At 54.5% G+C, this 17,537-nt stretch overlaps 1 protein-coding gene across 3 annotated transcripts; it reads right to left on the bottom strand.

The window, feature by feature from the left end:
* Positions 1 to 1,417: 1,417 nt before the first annotated feature.
* On the bottom strand, positions 1,418 to 16,370 carry BSG (basigin (Ok blood group)). 3 transcript variants are annotated; one of them, XM_084795585.1, is made up of 8 exons: positions 16,343 to 16,370; positions 4,136 to 4,483; positions 3,352 to 3,508; positions 3,053 to 3,135; positions 2,811 to 2,950; positions 2,403 to 2,676; positions 2,074 to 2,098; positions 1,418 to 1,896 (listed from the first exon to the last, which is right to left on the bottom strand). In XM_084795585.1, the coding sequence occupies exons 1-8, from the start codon at positions 16,353 to 16,355 to the stop codon at positions 1,839 to 1,841; spliced, it is 1,098 nt and encodes a 365-aa protein (XP_084651711.1). In that variant the 5' UTR covers positions 16,356 to 16,370; the 3' UTR covers positions 1,418 to 1,838. The 3 variants fall into 3 exon arrangements, with proteins under 3 accessions (XP_084651711.1, XP_084651713.1, XP_084651712.1); XM_084795587.1 differs by lacking the exon at positions 16,343 to 16,370 and adding an exon at positions 8,808 to 8,903; XM_084795586.1 differs by lacking the exons at positions 4,136 to 4,483; positions 16,343 to 16,370 and adding an exon at positions 8,808 to 8,948.
* Between the last annotated feature and the right edge of the window lie 1,167 nt (positions 16,371 to 17,537).

Below are 17,537 nucleotides of genomic sequence, written 5' to 3'. Positions count from 1 at the left end.
GCCCTGTCTCTGCCTGCCAGGTGGGGGCTGGGACTCATAAACCCTGCGGTCCCCAGGGAGGACTCCAGAGTCATTTCCAGATTGTTCAGAGGCTCTTGTGCCATCCTGAGCTCTGAGAGGCATGCAGTCAATATCCACCCCCTCTTTGGTTGTGTGGACAAGAGCCTGAACGATGCGGACCCGGCCCCTTGCTTCTCAAGGTAAACCACTGCTCTGGGGGTGAGCCCCACACAGGCCCCGCTGCCTAATCCTTCATTGTGCCCTGTCCTTTCTGGATGTAAGAGCCACAGGCCTGTCTCAGGACCCTAGGAAGAGCAAGCATGCCGGCTAGGGCAGCACCCGCAGTTGTGGGGGGAGGGCTTGTCTTATGGCCAGAATCCCAGCTTCACCACAGGTATGGGAGTGGGTGCCCTGGACTTCCCTCAGCAAAGGCCCATGAGGACACTGTGTAGGACCTCAGGAAGGTCCTATCCTGTTCTAAGGGTTCCACAAGGAGGGAGCCGCCCAGGGATCTCCAGGTGCAGGTGCGCACTGTGTATATACCCCAACCACTTGGTCTGGGGCAACAGGTTTCCTCAGTGGACGCAGGTGCAGTGCCCTCTGGTGGCTGGAAGGCCAGGGAGGTATCTGAGGGACCACAGGCTGTTCCCTCAGGTCCTCAGGAGACCCTGCCTCCCCTAACCACCACCACTCTGGAATGTGTTGTGCTAGGACCAAAGCTACCTCCCATCTCTCTAGAGCCGGACTATGCAATGCCCCACCCCCACCCAGGGCCAGATCCTGAGTTGGAAACGAGCTGGATGTGAAACTGCCTGACCACGCCCTAGCTCCAGGAAGTCCTCAGCCCCACCTACCTCCCACACCCCAGGACGCCCCCTGGAGGTTAGCCAGAGGACAGCGCAGGAAGGCAGTGATGGCCAACAGTGCCCTCATGAGGCCGGCTTTTCTTCCACACCCTAGGACAGTGGTTCTCAGCCTGTGGGTCAGGACCCCTAGCCATAGTGGAGCACGGGGTGGAGTATTGTGCCATTTTTTTCCCCAAGGGAACACACATTAGGTATTCTGCATAACATATTTACATTACAATTCACAACAGCAGCAAAATTAGTTATGAAGTCGCAGTGAAAACGCTTTCATGACTGGGGGTCATAACATAAGGACATTAAATGAAGGTTGAAAACCAGTGGCCTAGACTGTGCCCATCTGTGATTCCAACATTCGCTGTCATTAAAGATGGGCTCTTGGAGCCAGGCTGCTGGTGCACACCTTTAATCCCAGCACTCTGGAGGCAGAGGGGGGCGGATCTCTGTGAGTTGGAGGCCAGCCTGGTCCATCAATCAGTAAAGGCTACATAGACAAACCTTGTCTCGAAAAACAAAAGATGGTGTCTTGGAACCCTAGGCAGCAAACACACACGTGGTGGGTAGGTCTTTATTTGTGCGGTGCCAGCAGGCCCAGCCATGGTGCCCATGGTGGGGATGGGCAGCCCACCGAGAAGTCAGAGCTTGGCCTGGCCTCTCCTCATGACCAAGGACCAGGCTCCACTCCCGACTCCACAGGGCCGCAGTGACACGCGTAAAAGAGGGAAAGGAAAATAAAAAACCAGAAACCCCTAAGGAACGAATTCTCTGCATAGGAACCTCATTTAGTTTAAACTAGAGATGGGTGATGCGAGTGCCTGGCTTCCTCCAGGTGGGCGTCCGGCAAGGTGAGACTGTCTTCACCGGGGTGGGACAGGTAGGGCTGGGTAGGCTCAGGTCAGGACAGGGAGGGACAGAGTGGAGGCCGACGCTGGCTGGGGTCAGGCACGCTGGCGCCACTCCCACCTGCCCCGCCGCTCAGCTGGCGTTCCTCTGGCGTACGTTCTTGTCGTTCAAGTGATGCCCGCTGCCCTTCCTGAGACACAGAAAAGGCTCAGGCCCGCTTCTGAGTCTGGATTGTCCCAACAGCAACCACCCACCTTCTTTGAACCCACCCAGGCCCATAAAAGGTGGATGCCCACATTGGGGAGCCTGCCCCCCACTTCTAGGGGACCCCAGCAGCTACCCAGAGCCCACAACGAGTTGGACTTACAGTGGGGCGGCACCAGGGTCGTCCTCTGTGATAACGAGCAGCCACAGAGGAGAGAGAGAGAGAGGACAGGTGTCAGTGTCTACCAGGGTCTTCCAAGGGAGCCTTGTGGTGGGCAAGTCCACTGCAGCCCCACACTGCCACCCTTATGACGCTGCACAGGTGCCAGCACCTTCTGAAGCCAACACAGCCCAAGCCCACCCAGCTGTTACCTGAGCTACAGGACACCACCAGCTTATAGCCAAGTGAGGGAGAGAGGGAAGGGTTGGCCATGAGCAGATCAACACGCTGCAGGGCACCCCACCCACTCACCCAGGCCCAGGCCCACTCACCGTCCAGGGCCTGGTCTGGCTTCCGCCGTTTCTCATAGATAAAGATGATGGTGACCAACACCAAGACCTCAGTCACGATGCCTAGGAAGGGCCAGAGGGCAGCCATGCGGCTGCGCACTCGCAGCTTGATGGTGTCCTGGACACTGCCCTCAGAATTGGTGGCGTTGCACATGTAGGTGCCAGGGTCTTCATTCATGTTCAGGGCGTTGATGATCAGCTCCGTCTTCTCAGGGGTGGAAGTCACGATAAACTTGTCAGAGGTGTTGGTGATGAGCTGGGAAGAATGGCTTGTCATGTCGTGCCAGGGCCTTTCCCTCCTTGTTCTGGGGGCTGTGCCATGCCTGCAGCCTCATGCATGTCCCCCGCCCCATGCCCACAATCTCCACCACGCTGGCCCATGGCCCTCACCTCATTCCCAGTGTCATAGACCTTAAGCCAGGACCACTCAGTGATAGGCGGGTGGCTCGAATCGGACTTGCAGACCAGCTTCACCGTCTCTTCCTCATTGGCATGCTCAGATTTCTTTCCGACCTTGATCCTGGGTAGCCCTATGAGGATGCGGAGGGAGCCTGATGCCAGCGCAGAGCCTGCCGTAGCCGCAGCCCCAGCCGCAGGCCTACACACAGCCACCTCCTGGCCCCTCTGCTTACCTTTGACGCTGATGTCACCTCTGCCTACAGGCTCGGGAAGAAAGATGCAGGAATATTCACCAGAGCGGTCATCTGCGTCCACTCTGTGGGGAAGAAGTGCTGAGGTAAGGAGTCTGCAAGGCGTGGTGTCCCCATCTCCACCCAGGTCTCAGTGCAACCACAGGACCTGTTCCCACCATGCTACACAGTGAGGCTGTGTGGAGCCCTGGCACAACTGTGGCAGCTCTGAGGCAAATTCCCCACGGGCTGTGCTTTGTGGGATGGCATCTAATATGGTCCTCTGAGAATCAAGGACTCACATGTACTGCATCTGCAGGTCGGGCAGCGAGTCCTCCAGTAGTAACTTGCCACCTCTCATCCAGCGGTGGCCAACAACCTCGACGCCACTGCTGTTCAAAGAGCAGGTAAGGTGTACCTTGGAGCCAATGTCCTGGACAGAGGTGATGATGGTGCCCGCTGAGAAGACACGGGGAGAGTTAGCTCAGCGCTGAAGAGGCTCGGCCCACCAGCCTGCCCCACACTTCTAACTAGGTCACAGTAGTCAACACCCTGCAGCCCCAGATGTCTAAGGCAAGCCGGTGCCCCACTAGAAACCCATTTCCAAAGTAAGAGACTCAGCTGCCCAGGCCCCACCTGCTGCTCTCACAGCTATATGGCTCATCACTCCTAACTCTCCACAGAGCAAACCACTTAGGTGCCTCATGTTCCCTTCACTCAGAACTGGAAACTAGCCCCCAGAAAGTCCTGGGGAGGCTGGATCCCTCACATTTGCAGTAGACCCCACCCCCACCAGACAAACACAGGGAGGCCGGGAGCCAGGAGGGCAGGTGCGCAGGGCAGAACAGGATGGGAGGGCAGCGTGGAATACCACAGACCACAGGCCTGCGGTGTGAGCTGAGGACCCACCTGCAAGAGGACAGAGCCAATTGGCACCCAGCAAGGTGACACGGATGAGTGTCCAGCCTACCCGTGTCCCCAGGTGGGCCTCAATGAGTGGTAGGGCAGAGCAGGATCTGATTCTACGAAGTGGGAATCAGGGTTGGGTGGCACAAGAGGTTAACAGAAGGTGCCTTGGCCACTCACGTTCAAGGACCACCACGCTCGCCTGGGCACGGACCCACTTGACCCTGGGTGGTCGGGTCAGGTGGTTGCGGTCAGGGTCACTGCTGGCCCGGCATTCGTAGGTGCCTACATCCTCTGCGGCAAGCCCATCAACAGACAGCGTGCTGGCTGCATGCTGGCGGTAGGTGGCATGGATGTGAACGCGGTTCTGCCTGGCGCCGTCCCAGAGCTGGGAGCAGCTGTCGTTTGGGTTATTCCCTTCAAACCACCACTGGATCTCAGGGACAGGGCTGCCCACAGCCTCACAGTGCAGGACCACACTCTCCCCTGCCCATTGCTCCTGTGACAGTGGCGCCTTGAGAAAGCCAGCTATGGGAGAGGGTTAGCACCCATTACCAAGAGGTGAGAGAAACAGGCAGGCAGGCCGGCCAACTGCCGGGCCGGCCACACCCCACTTCTTTTCTGCTTGCAGAGGGAAGTATGAAGTTAGGTGGAAACAAAAACAAAGGGGCTGGTAAATGTGGTTGCTAGCAAGCCTAAAGTCCAAAGTTCAATTCCCAAGACCTACATGGAGGACTTGTGTGCAACCAACACACACATGGGGGGCGGGGAGAGGAAGAGAGGGAGAGAGAGACAGACGGACAGACAGACACACACACACAGAGAGAGAAAATTTAATTTAAAAAAGAAACAAAGCCAGGCATGGTGGCACATGCCTTTAATCCCAGCACTCAGGAGGCAGACAGATCACTGTGAATTTGAGGTCAGCCTGGTCTTCAAAGTGAGTCCAGGACAGCCAGGGCTACACAGAGAAACCCTGTCTCGAAAAACCAAAAAGAAAAAGAAAGAAAGAGAAACAAACAAGCAAGGTATGGTGCATGCCTTTAATCCCAAGGCAGGCAAATCCGAGTTTGAGGCCAGCCTGGTCTACAAAGCAAGTCCAGGACAACCCAGGTGGTTACACAGAGAAACCCTGTCTCAAAAAAACAAAAACAAAACAAACCCCTGAGAACCAGAGCCAGGTGTTGTGGCTCACCTGTAATCCCACTACTCAGGAGTTCCCAGGCAAGATGGGCCACCTGCTTAACTCTGCCTCCAAAACAGAAAATGAAGATAGGGCCTCCCAGCATTTCATAGGGGCCTGGAACACTCAGACCTGTATGCCTGCCCCAAACACATGTCCCGGGGGAAGGCAGGTCCTTTGCATGTCTCCACATGACGTGGACATGAAGGTACAAGTGTGTGGGCTTAGGGCCAGCCTGAGGACCAAGAATGACACCTATCACCTAAGTGGCCCCAGGGCGCCTGGGGTGTAGAAAACAGCAGCTTTGGTGGAGGGATGGTTTCCTGGTACCGTACAGTACAGAGTGGAGATCTCCTAGGCTGCCCAGCCTGCAGCTCTGGGCAGTGGGGAAGGTGGCTGGTGAGTGCTTCAGGATGTCTGTATACACACCATTTCATCATGGACTGTCAGTCAGGAAAGACAGGTGCCCATGGGACCCTAGAGCCCCACCTGGGTTTCTGAAGAGACACTATGGGTGTCATCCACCTGGGACAGGACTGTCATGTTCCAGCAACCACATGCTGGGCTACTAGGAACCACTAGGTGGCCTATCATCTGGTCTTAGGAATGCAGGGTGCCCTGTGGTACTCCCTGGCACCCACCCACTTCTCTACATGGGAACCTCTGGAAGGGTACCATCTGTACTGCCAAGGGGTGACCAGTAACTCTGACCTCAACTTCAGGAGTTTCCACAGGGCCTCGAGAAGTCAAACTGGGAGTCTGGCCACATAATCTGTAGCCCACAGCTTGCAGCCGTCACCTCAGTCTAAAAACAGAACCCTCCTCCCTGCCCACTCACAGCCGGGGCAGGAGCAAGGCCAGACCCAGCCACTGGGTAAACAAGCCAGAATGACGAGGTGCAGGGAGGGGACGCTGTGGTGGAGGGCAGTTCACACCCAGCCTCCTGCTATCCAGTGCTGGCCCAGGCTGGAGCCTTGTCACCTCCCCCACCATGCAACTTGGTCATTTGAGGTACTAGGGTTAAGACAGACCTGGGTGACTACTGGAGTACCCATCTGAGAAAGACACCCTGCAGTGAGTTGTCTGATTGGCCTGGCCAGGGAGGCCACATTGACTACTCACTGAGAAAGCAGGTGTCTTCCTGCTGTGTGAAACCGGGGTGTGGAGCTCTTCAACCATCCTGTAAGAAGCCCTCGCATCAAATCCCAGTCTCACACAACGAGGAAAACAAACCAGAAGTGCCCAGCCCTCCAAGGTGAGCCCCCCACCACACCATGCAGAACAGGCTCTCTGAGTGGAGCCCCCCCAACACTACGTAACAGAAAACACATGGAAGGCTGTCCCGGGCTCTGGCCAGGCTGTAGACGACAGGGACCAGCCTGGAAGCTATACTTTGTGCTTGGCTCCCAGGCATGGCAAAGGTCTGCTTAAGGCCAGGCAGGAAGGCTCTTGTCCAACCAGGCTCCCCACCCAGCTTATCAGCTGCATCCACCTTGCCAGGGGGCAGCTATCTGCACCAGAGAGCCAGACTCACGGGAGAACCTCAAGATGTTTTGATGGAAAAGTGGGTCACGATTAACCCTGGGCAGTGCTGCCAGCCACAGTCCCCTCCCGAATCTACTGCTGATGGGGGTGGCAGTTGTGTGCCCCACTTCTCCAGTGGAGCTTTGGTTCTGCCCTTTGCTTGCTGTCTGAGGAGGCAGGAGAACAGCCCGTGGACTCCAGGCTTTCCTTCCACCTCAACCTTGCCACGACCTTGAGTACCTCCCTTCCCCACCTGGCCAGGCTCCAGGGTGGAGCAGGCTGTGTGCTGGGCCGCAGCCACGGGAAATCCCACCTAGAATGATAATCCAGCAAGTCCCTGTGCCAGAGGTCCAGGGCCAGGTGAGTCCTGGTCAGTCCTCGATCAGATGAGTTCCAACCACCTCGGAATGTCGGCTCCAGCCCAGAGGCCCGGGACTTCCATCTCCCTCCTTGGCCAGGGCCAAGGACAGGTGGCAATTGCCAAGGACCAGTGATGACTGATACAGCCCCTGTGGACCCTGGTGGGCCTAGGAGCTCGCTCTGGTGAGTATAGGGACAGCTAGGAGCACCTGAAGACGTATCTAGTTGGGATGGGAACTGCCCTTCTCGGGGACTGCCACCCCACCGCCACATGATGACACCTGGGCAATGACTCCACTCAGGCCCAGCCCTCCAAGCCCTAGGACACAGTACCCCCAGGGTCAAACGCTCATCCTCCAAGACTTGGGGTCACCACTTACAGGCATCGTTGTCCCCACCCCATGGCGACTTACTGTCATTCTTCAGGTTCCCCAGGCAGTGCTGTGGCCTCCATCAGCGTGCACCACGGTCCCCAAAGCCCCCCCAAGGCTGATGGGAGACTCCACTACTCTCATATTACCACAACATCAAGGACACTGTCCCCCAAATTCCCATTCAACACTCACCCACATGCCCAAATTTGGAGAATCACCTCCAGACACTTCTGTGTTCTGGGTCACCCACCTGCCTGGTCCCCCAAGTGTGGGCCCACTAAAATGGTGGCTCCTTCCACCCCAGACCCTCCAAACCTTGGAGACAGTTTCTTCAAGAAAGGTTGTCCCTCATCCTAGTCTTCCCAAGTGGTGACACCTAAGTGGCAAATCTAGCTCCATGCCCCCCCCCCAAATTAGGGACTGTCACTCCCAACGCTCCCCGAGCATGGACACCAATCCAGCAGTTCCTTCCAGTGCCTGATCTCCCAAACATGGGGTCATTTCCTGACACGTTCCCCTGGGTGGGGACCTCTCCCATGAGGGCAGCTTCCTCAGCTCCCAGAACTCTCCACATCTGGAGGAAGCCACCTGTGGTGCTGCTGTCCCCAACTCCAAGGCCCACAAACCTTCCCCAGACGTCCTACAATTCTCTCCCGCCCATGATTACTTTGCAGTCCTCTCTCCGGCGGCGGCGGGGAGCCCTCAGCGAGGCGGCTTCTTTCATCCTCGTCCTCCCAGGTGCCAAAACCAGGAGGAATCCAATCTCCAGGGTCGCCTCCCAGCCTGCTACCCAGGTGGGGACACCCTCCACTCAACCTTGGCGATGTTGCCCCAGAAATCTTACTGTCCCCGCACCCCCGACCCCCGGCCTCAGGGTCACCTCCTCCCTCCTACACCTTCCCCACCTCCCCCAAACCTAAGCCACTAACAGTCGCTGCTGTACCCCCCCCAATCCTCCAGAGTCACCTCCCAGTCCTATTCCGGGAGTCGGGACAGGAAAGCAGCGGCTCCATCCTCCCCAGCTGTCCCAAATCTGGCGTCTTTTCCACTCCTGGGCTCGAGTCCTCGGGCTAACCGCCCAGCCCGTACCCAGGTGGGAACAACCGCAAGGTGGAGGCGGCTCCCTCCACCCCCGGTTCCGACAACCTTACGATGTCTCCCCGGAGCCCAGCAGACACCTAACCTTGGCTTGTCTGTCCAGGCCGCACCCCTACGATGACCTCCCTCCACCTCGTAGCCCCACCGAGGTCTGGGGGGGGTCAACTCGCCGGTCACCCACAGCCACTGTAATCCCTCCACTAACCCCCAGCCCCGAGGGAACCGAAACTGTGGCTCCCACACTATCAGGTCCCCCTAAAACAGCGGCTCGACCCAGGTGTCCCCAGGCCGGGTCCCAGCGCCTCGCTCTTACCGGCCGCGAAGGCGCCTTGGCCGCCCAGGAGCGTGAAGCCCAGCGCCAGCAGCAGCGCCGCCGCCATGTCGCCTCGTCCAAGCGCGGCCGGGCAGCGGCGCTATAAGAAGGGAGGGAGGGCGGGGCGCGCGCACGCACGCACGCACGCACGTACGCCCGCGGTGGGCGGGGCGACCCGCGCACAGCGAGCAGGCACGTACCCAGCGTCCGCCTCAACGGCTCACGCGGTTAAAGCCGAGCGGGTGGGCGGGGACGCACGTGACCACACAGGCCCCACCCACGAAGGGGTGAGAGCTGGATCCTGGGCGGCCCGTGTGCATCAAGCTCCCTCCCTCCCTCCTTCCCTCCCCCTCCCTCCCTCTTTTTTTTTTTTTAATATTTATTTATTACCTATGCAGTGCTCTGCCTACATGTACGTCTGCAGGCCAGAGGAGGACATCAGATCACATTATAGATGGTTGTGAGCCACCATGTGGTTGCTGGGAATTGAACTCATGACCTCTGAAAGACCAGTCAGTGCTCTTAACCGCTCCCTGAGCCATCTCTCCAGCCTCCCTCTCTCTCTCTCTCTCTCTCTCTCTCTCTCTCTCTCTCTCTCTCTCTCTCTTTGTTTTGTGTTTTGAGACACGGTTTCTCAGCGTAGCCCTGGCTGTCCTGAAACCCACTCTATGGGGCAGGAGAGATGGCTCAGCAGTTAAGACTTCCAGAGGTCCTGAGTTCAATTCCCAGCAACCACATGGGTGACTCACAACCATCTATACCCTCTAAAGCCTTCTGGCGTGCAGGTGTACATGCAGACAGAGAACTTACATAAAAGAAAGAAAGAAAGAAAGAAAGAAAGAGAAATTAATTCAATCTATAGTCCTGACTGGCCTTAAACTCAGAGAGACCCACTTGCCTTTGCCTCTCGAGTGCTGGGTTTTGGGTTTTTTGGGTTTTTTGTTTTTTGTTTTTTTTAAGACAGGGTTTCTCTATGTAGACTCGGCTGTCCTGGACTCAGTTTGTAGACCAGACTGGTCTCGAACTCACAGCGATCCGCTTGCCTCTGCCTCCCGAGTGCTGGGATTAAATGCTTGCCCACCACACGTGCTTTCCTTTACATGTAAAACATTTTTATATTTCAGCCTGGCTGTGGTGGCCCATGCCTTTAATCCCAGCAATCGGGAGGCAATGGAAGGAGGAACTCTGTGAGTTCGAGGCCAGCCAGGGCTTAAGTAGTGAGACCCTATCTCAAAAAAGTACTTATTAAATTAATGAATTTATTTATTTGTTTGTTTGTGAGTGTGTGTGTGTACCACATGAATGCAGGTGCCACGGAGGTCTGAAGAGGGCACCTGATCCCCTGGAGTTGTTATTGTGGGCCTAATGTGGGTGCTGGGAACTGAACTGTGGTCCTCTGGAAAAGCAGCAAGCATTCTAAGAACCATCTCCCCAGCAGGACCTTGTTTTATTTTTCATTATTTTACATTTATTTTTGCCATTTTCGTTTTAAGCCTTGGGTCGTGGATACTTTGTCACAGTTTTGGCTGGACTGGAGTTTACTATGTAGATAGATCAGGCTAGCCTGAGACTCACAGAGATCCACCTGCCTCTGGCTCCTATGCTGGGATTAAAGGTGTGTTGTGGATGGTGGCCCATGCACTCGGAGGCAGAGGCAGGTGGATCTCGGTGAGTTCGAGGCCAGCCTGGTCTACAAAGTGAGTCCAGGACAGCCAAGGCTACACAGAGACCCTGTCTCAAAAAATAAAGAGTGGGAGGCAGAGGCAGGAGTAACCAGGGGGTTGGCAAGCAGCAGCTTCAGGGTTCTGCAGCTCCTTTGTGGAGGGGGTGGGGGAGGGGGGTGGGGGGGGAGGTTGCACACCATGGCAGGGGCTTTGAGAATGTCCAGGAAGGACACAGCATAGACACAGCCAGAGAAAATGGCAAGTGCAGGACCAAGCCTGGGGTAAGAGGGGCCAGGACGCAATGGTAGCTCACTCTGGGCCTGGTGACCCACTTACAGCAGCAGCTGCCTCTCAGAACTGCCTAGAATCCCAAAGCCTCCATGGACAGGCCCTCCCGAGCCCCCTCCAAACTACGTGCAGAACCGGGGCAAAGGCGGGGGAAGCTGCCAGCTGGCATCAAAGCACCCTCGGGGTCAAAACAAACAAGGCTGGGCTCAGTGGAATTCCTAACCCCCTGCATGTTCGGGCCTCTGGGAAATTTCAGGTTGGCCAGGAAGCCCAGCCTGTGTTTACTGAGTGAAGCCATCCCATCCCCCCAGTCCCTGGCCTGGCTTCTAAAGTCTTCTCTGACCCTGCACGGCCCGCGGGCCTCTGAAGTTCTTTAGGCTTACTCCACCCTAACCGCCTGACCTCCCAGCACTCGCTTTAGGATTAGCAGACTGCGCGCTGCGTGCCTCCCATTCCAGCACCTGTGGGTACAAGCCGGAGCAGCTGAAGTTCACGGATCTGTGGCAAAGGGGGAAAAAAAAAAAAAAGGAAAGGGCTCAGCTGTTTAAGAAGAGTACTGGCTGCTCTTCCGGAAGACCTCGGTTCTGTCTCCAGCCCCCACACGGCAACCTACAGACATCTGGAACTTCAGTTCTAGGGAATCTGCTGTTTCTGGTCTCCTCAGACACTAGGCATGCAACCAACACGCAGCATACAGGCAAAACACGGGCACACATAAAACTAAATTAAATTTAAGAAGGAACTAACTACGGGGAGGGGGCGGGGTGCTCCTTTAATCCCAGCACCCGGGAGGCAGAGGCAGGTGGATCTCTGTGAGTTCGAGGCCAGCCTGGTCTACAGAGTGAGTCCAGGGCTATACGGAGAAACCCTGTCTAAAAAACAAACAAACAAACAAAAAACAGAAAACAAAAAACAAAACACGAAACAAAACAAAAAGCAGCCAGCAACAAATGTAGATTTTACAGCTATATCTCAGTGGAGCAAGGGACGAGCAGGTGGGGGCTGGGAGAGGCAGGGAATGGCCACCCCACCCAGAACACATGCGGGTGGAAAGCCTTCCTATGGGGCTGGGCTGTACTGGCGCCTGCTGTTTCTTCTGTGGGATACTACTTCCTGTCTGCTCCTCAGAAGAGCCCACACCAAAAGTCAAAAGTCCTCACACAGCTTCAGAAAAAAAAAAGAACTGGCTGTGCGCTCTCATCTGCAGCCAGAATTCCAGACCTTGGGCTGGCAGGTGTTGCCTGGGAGGGCCCTTCTTGCTCTCCAGGCCCTGAGGCTTCCACGCCAACCTCTCCCCCAGATTCTTCTGCGTGTCTTTTCTTACTTACAGAGCCTCATAGGAGGCTGGAAAAATTAGTGACTGGCGGTGTGGGTGCAGGGAGAGCTCCTGCCTAGAATTCCCCAGGGTGGGGAAGGGGGGCAGGGAGGGGGGACTGGGGCGTGGCTCAGTGGCAGGGCTCTTGGTGAGCATGTGAATCTCTGAATTTCATCTCCAGCATAGCAAAAAATATTACGTTAATTAAGAATCCTGAATTTGGGCTGGAGAGATGGCTCAGAGGTCCTGCTCTTCCAGAGGTCCTGAGTTCAGTTCCCAGCAACAACATGGTGGCTCACAACCATCTATAATGAGATCTGATGCCCTCTTCTGGCCTGCAGGTGTACATGCCAGCAGAGCACTGTATACACAATAAATAAATACATCTTTAAAAAAAAAAAGTGCTGGGTGTGGTGGCACACACCTTTAATCCCAGCACTTGGGAGGCAGAGGCAGGTAGATCGCTGTGAGTTTGATGCCAACCTGGTCTACAAAGTGAGTTCAGGATAGCTAAGGCTACACAGAGAAACCCTGTCTCCAAAAACTACAAAAAAAAAAAAAATCCTGAATTTTAGCCTGACATTGTGGTGGTGGTGTCACACACCTTTGATCCCAGCACTGGGGAGTCAAAGGCAGGAGGATTTCTGTGAGTTCAAAACCAAGCTGGTGTATAGGGTGAATGTGCCACTACTGCACAGCTTTATATATTTTTTTAACTTTACATCTTTATATTTTTTAAATTTTTTAAAAAAGATGTATTTATTTATTATTATGCACACAATGCTCTGCCTGCATGTGCACCTGCGGGCCAGAAGAGGGCATCAGATCACATCCTAGATGGTTGTGAGCCACCATGTGGTTGCTGGGAATCGAACTCAGGACCTCTGGAAGAGCAGTCAGTGCTCTTAACCGCTGAGCCATCTCTCCAGCCCCCATATTTTTTAACTTTAATAAGAATGTTTATTTAATTGTATTTGATGTCTATGTGTGTTCGCCTTCATTTATGCGTGTGCTGCATGCGGGTGAGTTCCCAGGGAGGCCAGAAGAGGGCGCTGGATTCCCCCAAGAACTGGCGTTCCAGAGGGCTGTGAGCAACCCGGGGCCTCTGAGAGCAAGTGCGCTTAGGCACGGCGCCATCTCTAGCCTCACTTTTCTTTTGTTCCCTTTCGGCTCAGGGTTTCTTTCGGGTTTTCATGCAGTCTCGCCTTCTGAAACGCGGGGATGACGTGTCAGCATAGTCTCGGCCGTTTGAACTTGGTCCTGGGATGGTTTGAGGAGGTGGGTAGGCCCACTCTCTCAGCTTCTGCACCAGCAGCCGTGCCTGTGGCCGTGACAGACTCTACCCCTTAGAATCCGTAAGCCCAAATAAATGGATTCTAACACAGCAGGCATGGCCGCCGCCGCACATGAGCTCTGGATCCTCAGGGTCTCCCGTCCTGCGTCCTGTGCTGCGTCCTCCCTGCCTGGGCCTCCAGGACACTGCTAGCTGTGGCGTGGCTGTCTTCCACTTGGCTCTTCACCGTGTGGTGTTTCCTGAGTCCTGTCCTACGGCCCTCAGCCTGGCCGGTCCCATCCTGTGGGGTGTTGGTGTCTGCTGAGGGGCTGGGAAAGCCGGTGTGCTGGCACAGGTCTGTCATCCTGGCACTCAGGAAGATGGAGCAGGAGGATCGCCGCAAGCTGGGGGGTGGCGGGGAGAGCACACAGGGTCTCCGTCGCCAGGTGGGGCAGGCACTCCAGCCTCCGTTTTCCCTCCTCTGCGGAGGTAGTTCCTGTCTGGCTCCTGGCTCCTCATGGGGTTAGGTGGGACTGATTCTAGAAGGAAGCGCAGCTGAGAAGGCTTGGACGGCAATGGTAAACACCTTGCTGGACACACAGGCCTGGCCCCTCTGATCTGTGTCCAGCTGGAGCCACCCCAGAGCCCTGCTAGGGTGACTGAGAGCCCAGAGGAAGTCCAGCCGGCCATGAGTATTCAAGCCGGTGGCTGAGGCCCAGCTGGCCTCTTCTTCTTCACTCGAGGCTTTACCAGTGTTGTGAGAGGGACAGTCAGAGACGGAGGCCACCACACTTCTGCCTAAGCTGGGAAGGGGCTATGGCTGAGTGCTTGAGGGTTTATGGGATAAACCTCAAGAATTTATTTATTTATTATTTGGCTTATTTTATTTTATTTTATTTTATTTTTTGGTTTTTCGAGACAGGGTTTCTCTGTGTAGCCCTGGCTGTCCTGGACTCACTTTGTAGACCAGGCTGGGCTCGAACCCACAGCTATCTGCCTGCCTCTGCCTCCCGAGTGCTGGGATTAAAGGCATGTGCCACCATGCCTAGCTTATTATTTGATGTTGTTTTTCGAGACAGGGTTTCTCTGTGTGGCCCTTGCTGTTCTGGAACTTACTCTGTAGATCAGGCTGGCCTCGAACTCACAGAGATCGTCCTGCCTCTGCCTCCGGAGTGCTGGGATTCAGGGAGTATGCCACTGCCTCCTGGATCAGCCTCAAGGGTGTTAACTGGCAGAAGAAAGTATCAAAGGAGCTGGTTGCATAAATCGAAGTGTCTTGAGTTCAATCTGCTGAGAAAGCCTGGGCATCAAGGCTTTGTAAGCCCAGTGTTGGAAGGGAGAGAGAGGTGGGCAGGTCCCAGTCAGAGAGCCTGTCTCAGAAAACCAAGCTGGGGCCAGGTGTGGTGGCGCACACCTGTAATCCCAGCACTCGGGAGGCAGAGGCAGGCAGATCGCTGTGAGTTTGAGGCCAGCCTGATCTACAAAGCGAGTCCAGGACAGCCAAGGCTACACAGAGAAACCCTGTCTTGGAAAAACAAACAAAACCGAAACAACACAATTCAAACAATTTTTGTTGATGCCCAGGGTTCAGCTGCATACACAACCTGAAGTTTTCAGGACTGGTTTTGAAGGGCCAGAGATAGGACAAGCACAAATGTCCACGGCAAATGAGGTGACCAGACTTAGTGGCTCACTGTTAATAGGTTCAAGAAAGAAAGTCTAATGATACCATAAGAATCGCATGCAGGGCCTGGAGAGATGGCTGGCTCAGAGGTTAAGAGCACTGGCTGTTCTTCTGAAGGACCTGGGTTCGATTCCCAGCACCCACATGGCAGCTCACAACTGTCTGTAATTCCAGTTCCAGGGGATCTGACACCCTCACACAGATGTACATGCAGGCAAAATAAAGATAAATAAGATATATGTGTGTGTGTGTGTGTGTGTGTGTGTGTGTGTGTGTGTGTGTGTATATATATTTTTTTTTTTTTTTTTAAGGGATGAGCAGCTTCTGGTTCTGTTGAGCTAAGTGTCTCTTCTCTCTCCAGCTGCCGTCCCGCAAACAGTCATAGATCAGCTACACAATTTGTTGAGCTAAGCCGACAGTTCATAAAGGACTCAATCTGGTTGGTTAAAAGATGCCACCACGCCCAGCTTTCATTGGCTTCTTTGTGAAACTAATCCATATCCTCATCAATAACATCATTGTGGGGGGCTGAGTTTTTCTCATCCTGGGAACTAGTGAACAAATGAGGGTGTGACAAGCTCATGAAGTAAAAAGTTGCCTGCATACTTTGTGTCTTTCTTTTCTCCTCCCTATGCGGCTTCCTATTTCTAAATTAAAATAAATTCAAAATAAACATTTTTCCATAAAAAAAAAATCAGCTGGGCGGTGGTGACATATGCCTTTAATCCCAGCACTCTGGAGGCAGAGGCAGGTGGATTGCTATGAGTTCAAGGCCAGCCTGGTCTACAAAGCGAGCTCAGGACAGCCAAGGCTACACAGAGAAACCCAGTTACGGAAAAAAAAAAAAAAAAAAAAAAAAAAAGAAAGAAAGAAAGAAAGAAAAGAAAAGAAATCGATACAGCGCGGAGATTGAGTGGAAAGAGAGGGCATTTGGTGCAGAAGATACTGTTAGGAGGCAGCTGGGCCGGGAGGAGCTGAGCTAGTACTGGGGAAACTGGGAGGAGGGACGGTTTAGCAGACTGTGGGGGGAACTGAGGGAGGAACAGCTGGGAGAAACCTTTGAAGAGGCTGGGCTGGAAACGGAGAGGAAAGGTTTGGAAAGGAAGGATTCAGGGATGCTCCCCCCTCCCCCACCTCTCCCCCCACCCCCAGCCCCACCCCCTCCCCACCTGTGCTGGGCTTTTTCTGTCTTACTATGAAGGTCATAGGGTCAGGTAGCTCTAATTGCCTAAGAGTTCTTCCAGGGCCAATTGACCGCCACCCAGGGATCCCTTAGAGGGATCTGCCCAGCCCGGTGCTCTTAACGCTTACTCATAAACGTCATAGGTCTCCATGTCAATACTGGGCAGCTGAAACAGGAGCAGAAATGGCACATTGCAGCTCACCCTGTGACTCCCCACACTCTGAAGGTGGAGGCTCCAGGTTACCAAGAGTTTTCAAGGCCAGCCTGGCCTGCAGATGGGGTGTAACAGGACAGGCGGGGCTGCAGAGACCCTGTCTCAAAAAAAAAAAAAAAAAAAAATCAAAACAAACAAAGAAAAAGAGAAAAGACAGGGCCAGGCTAGGACGTAACTGGTATGCGCAGTGGCCTGGTGTGGGGGCTTCCACAGTGAAGAGATGTGTGGTACCTGCCTGTCTCAGGGAAGTAGAGGCAGGGGAAGGTCCCTTGTAGCTCAGGCTGGCCTCAAACCCCTAAGTAATTTCAGAACTTCATGCCTCCACCTCCCTTTTCTTTTAAGATTTATTTTAGCCAGGCACGGTGGCGCACACCTTTAATCCCAGCACTCGGGAGGCAGAGGCAGGTGGATTGCTGTGAGTTCGAGGCCACCCTGGTCTACAGAGTGAGCCTAGGACAGCCAGGGCTACATAGAGAAACCCTGTCTTGAAAAACCAAACCCCCTCCCCCCAAAAAAAAAGAAAAAGAAAAAGAAAAAAAAACAACCAAAAAGAGTGGGCAGTGCTCTAATTAATGAACTCGTCTGTCTAGCCTTGTTTTTTGTTTTGTTGTTTTGTTTTTTGATTTTAGCTTTGTGGTGCAGGCTGACTTGGAATTTTTGCCCTACCCACCTGAGCCTTCTGAGGGCTGGGATCCCAGGTGTACTCACCACTCCCAGATCTGTTTCTTCCAGGCCCTTCTATAAAAGCAAGTTAATCAGCTGATACCTTTGAAACCTCTTTTAGCAGAGCCAGGGCCACCCAGAGTCCAGAAGCCAGGTGAGGCAGGAAGGCCCTCCCTGGGGCACGGCAGAGAGCAAAGCTGAGCCGCCAAGAATTCTGGGACAAAGTGCAGGGTGGAAAAATAAGTCAGCGGAGGCATTTAAGCTCCATTGCTGTAATTCCGCCCTCTGACTTCTGGCTGGCCCTTCTGGCTGTTTTTGTGAAAGGAAGTAGGGAGCAGCTCAGAGCTTCATGCTCGCCCAGCACGAGGTTCAAGACGGTGCGTGGCACATACCTGTCACCCCAGCACCTAAAGGGTAGAAGCAGGAGGACCAAGATTTTAGGGGCA

Source organism: Acomys minous, assembly GCF_964271855.1.
Source record: "Acomys minous genome assembly, chromosome: 9".
Taxonomy (NCBI): domain Eukaryota; kingdom Metazoa; phylum Chordata; class Mammalia; order Rodentia; family Muridae; genus Acomys; species Acomys minous.
The sequence above is the reverse complement of the archived record's forward strand: the minus strand, read 5'-3'. Positions and strand labels throughout refer to the sequence as shown.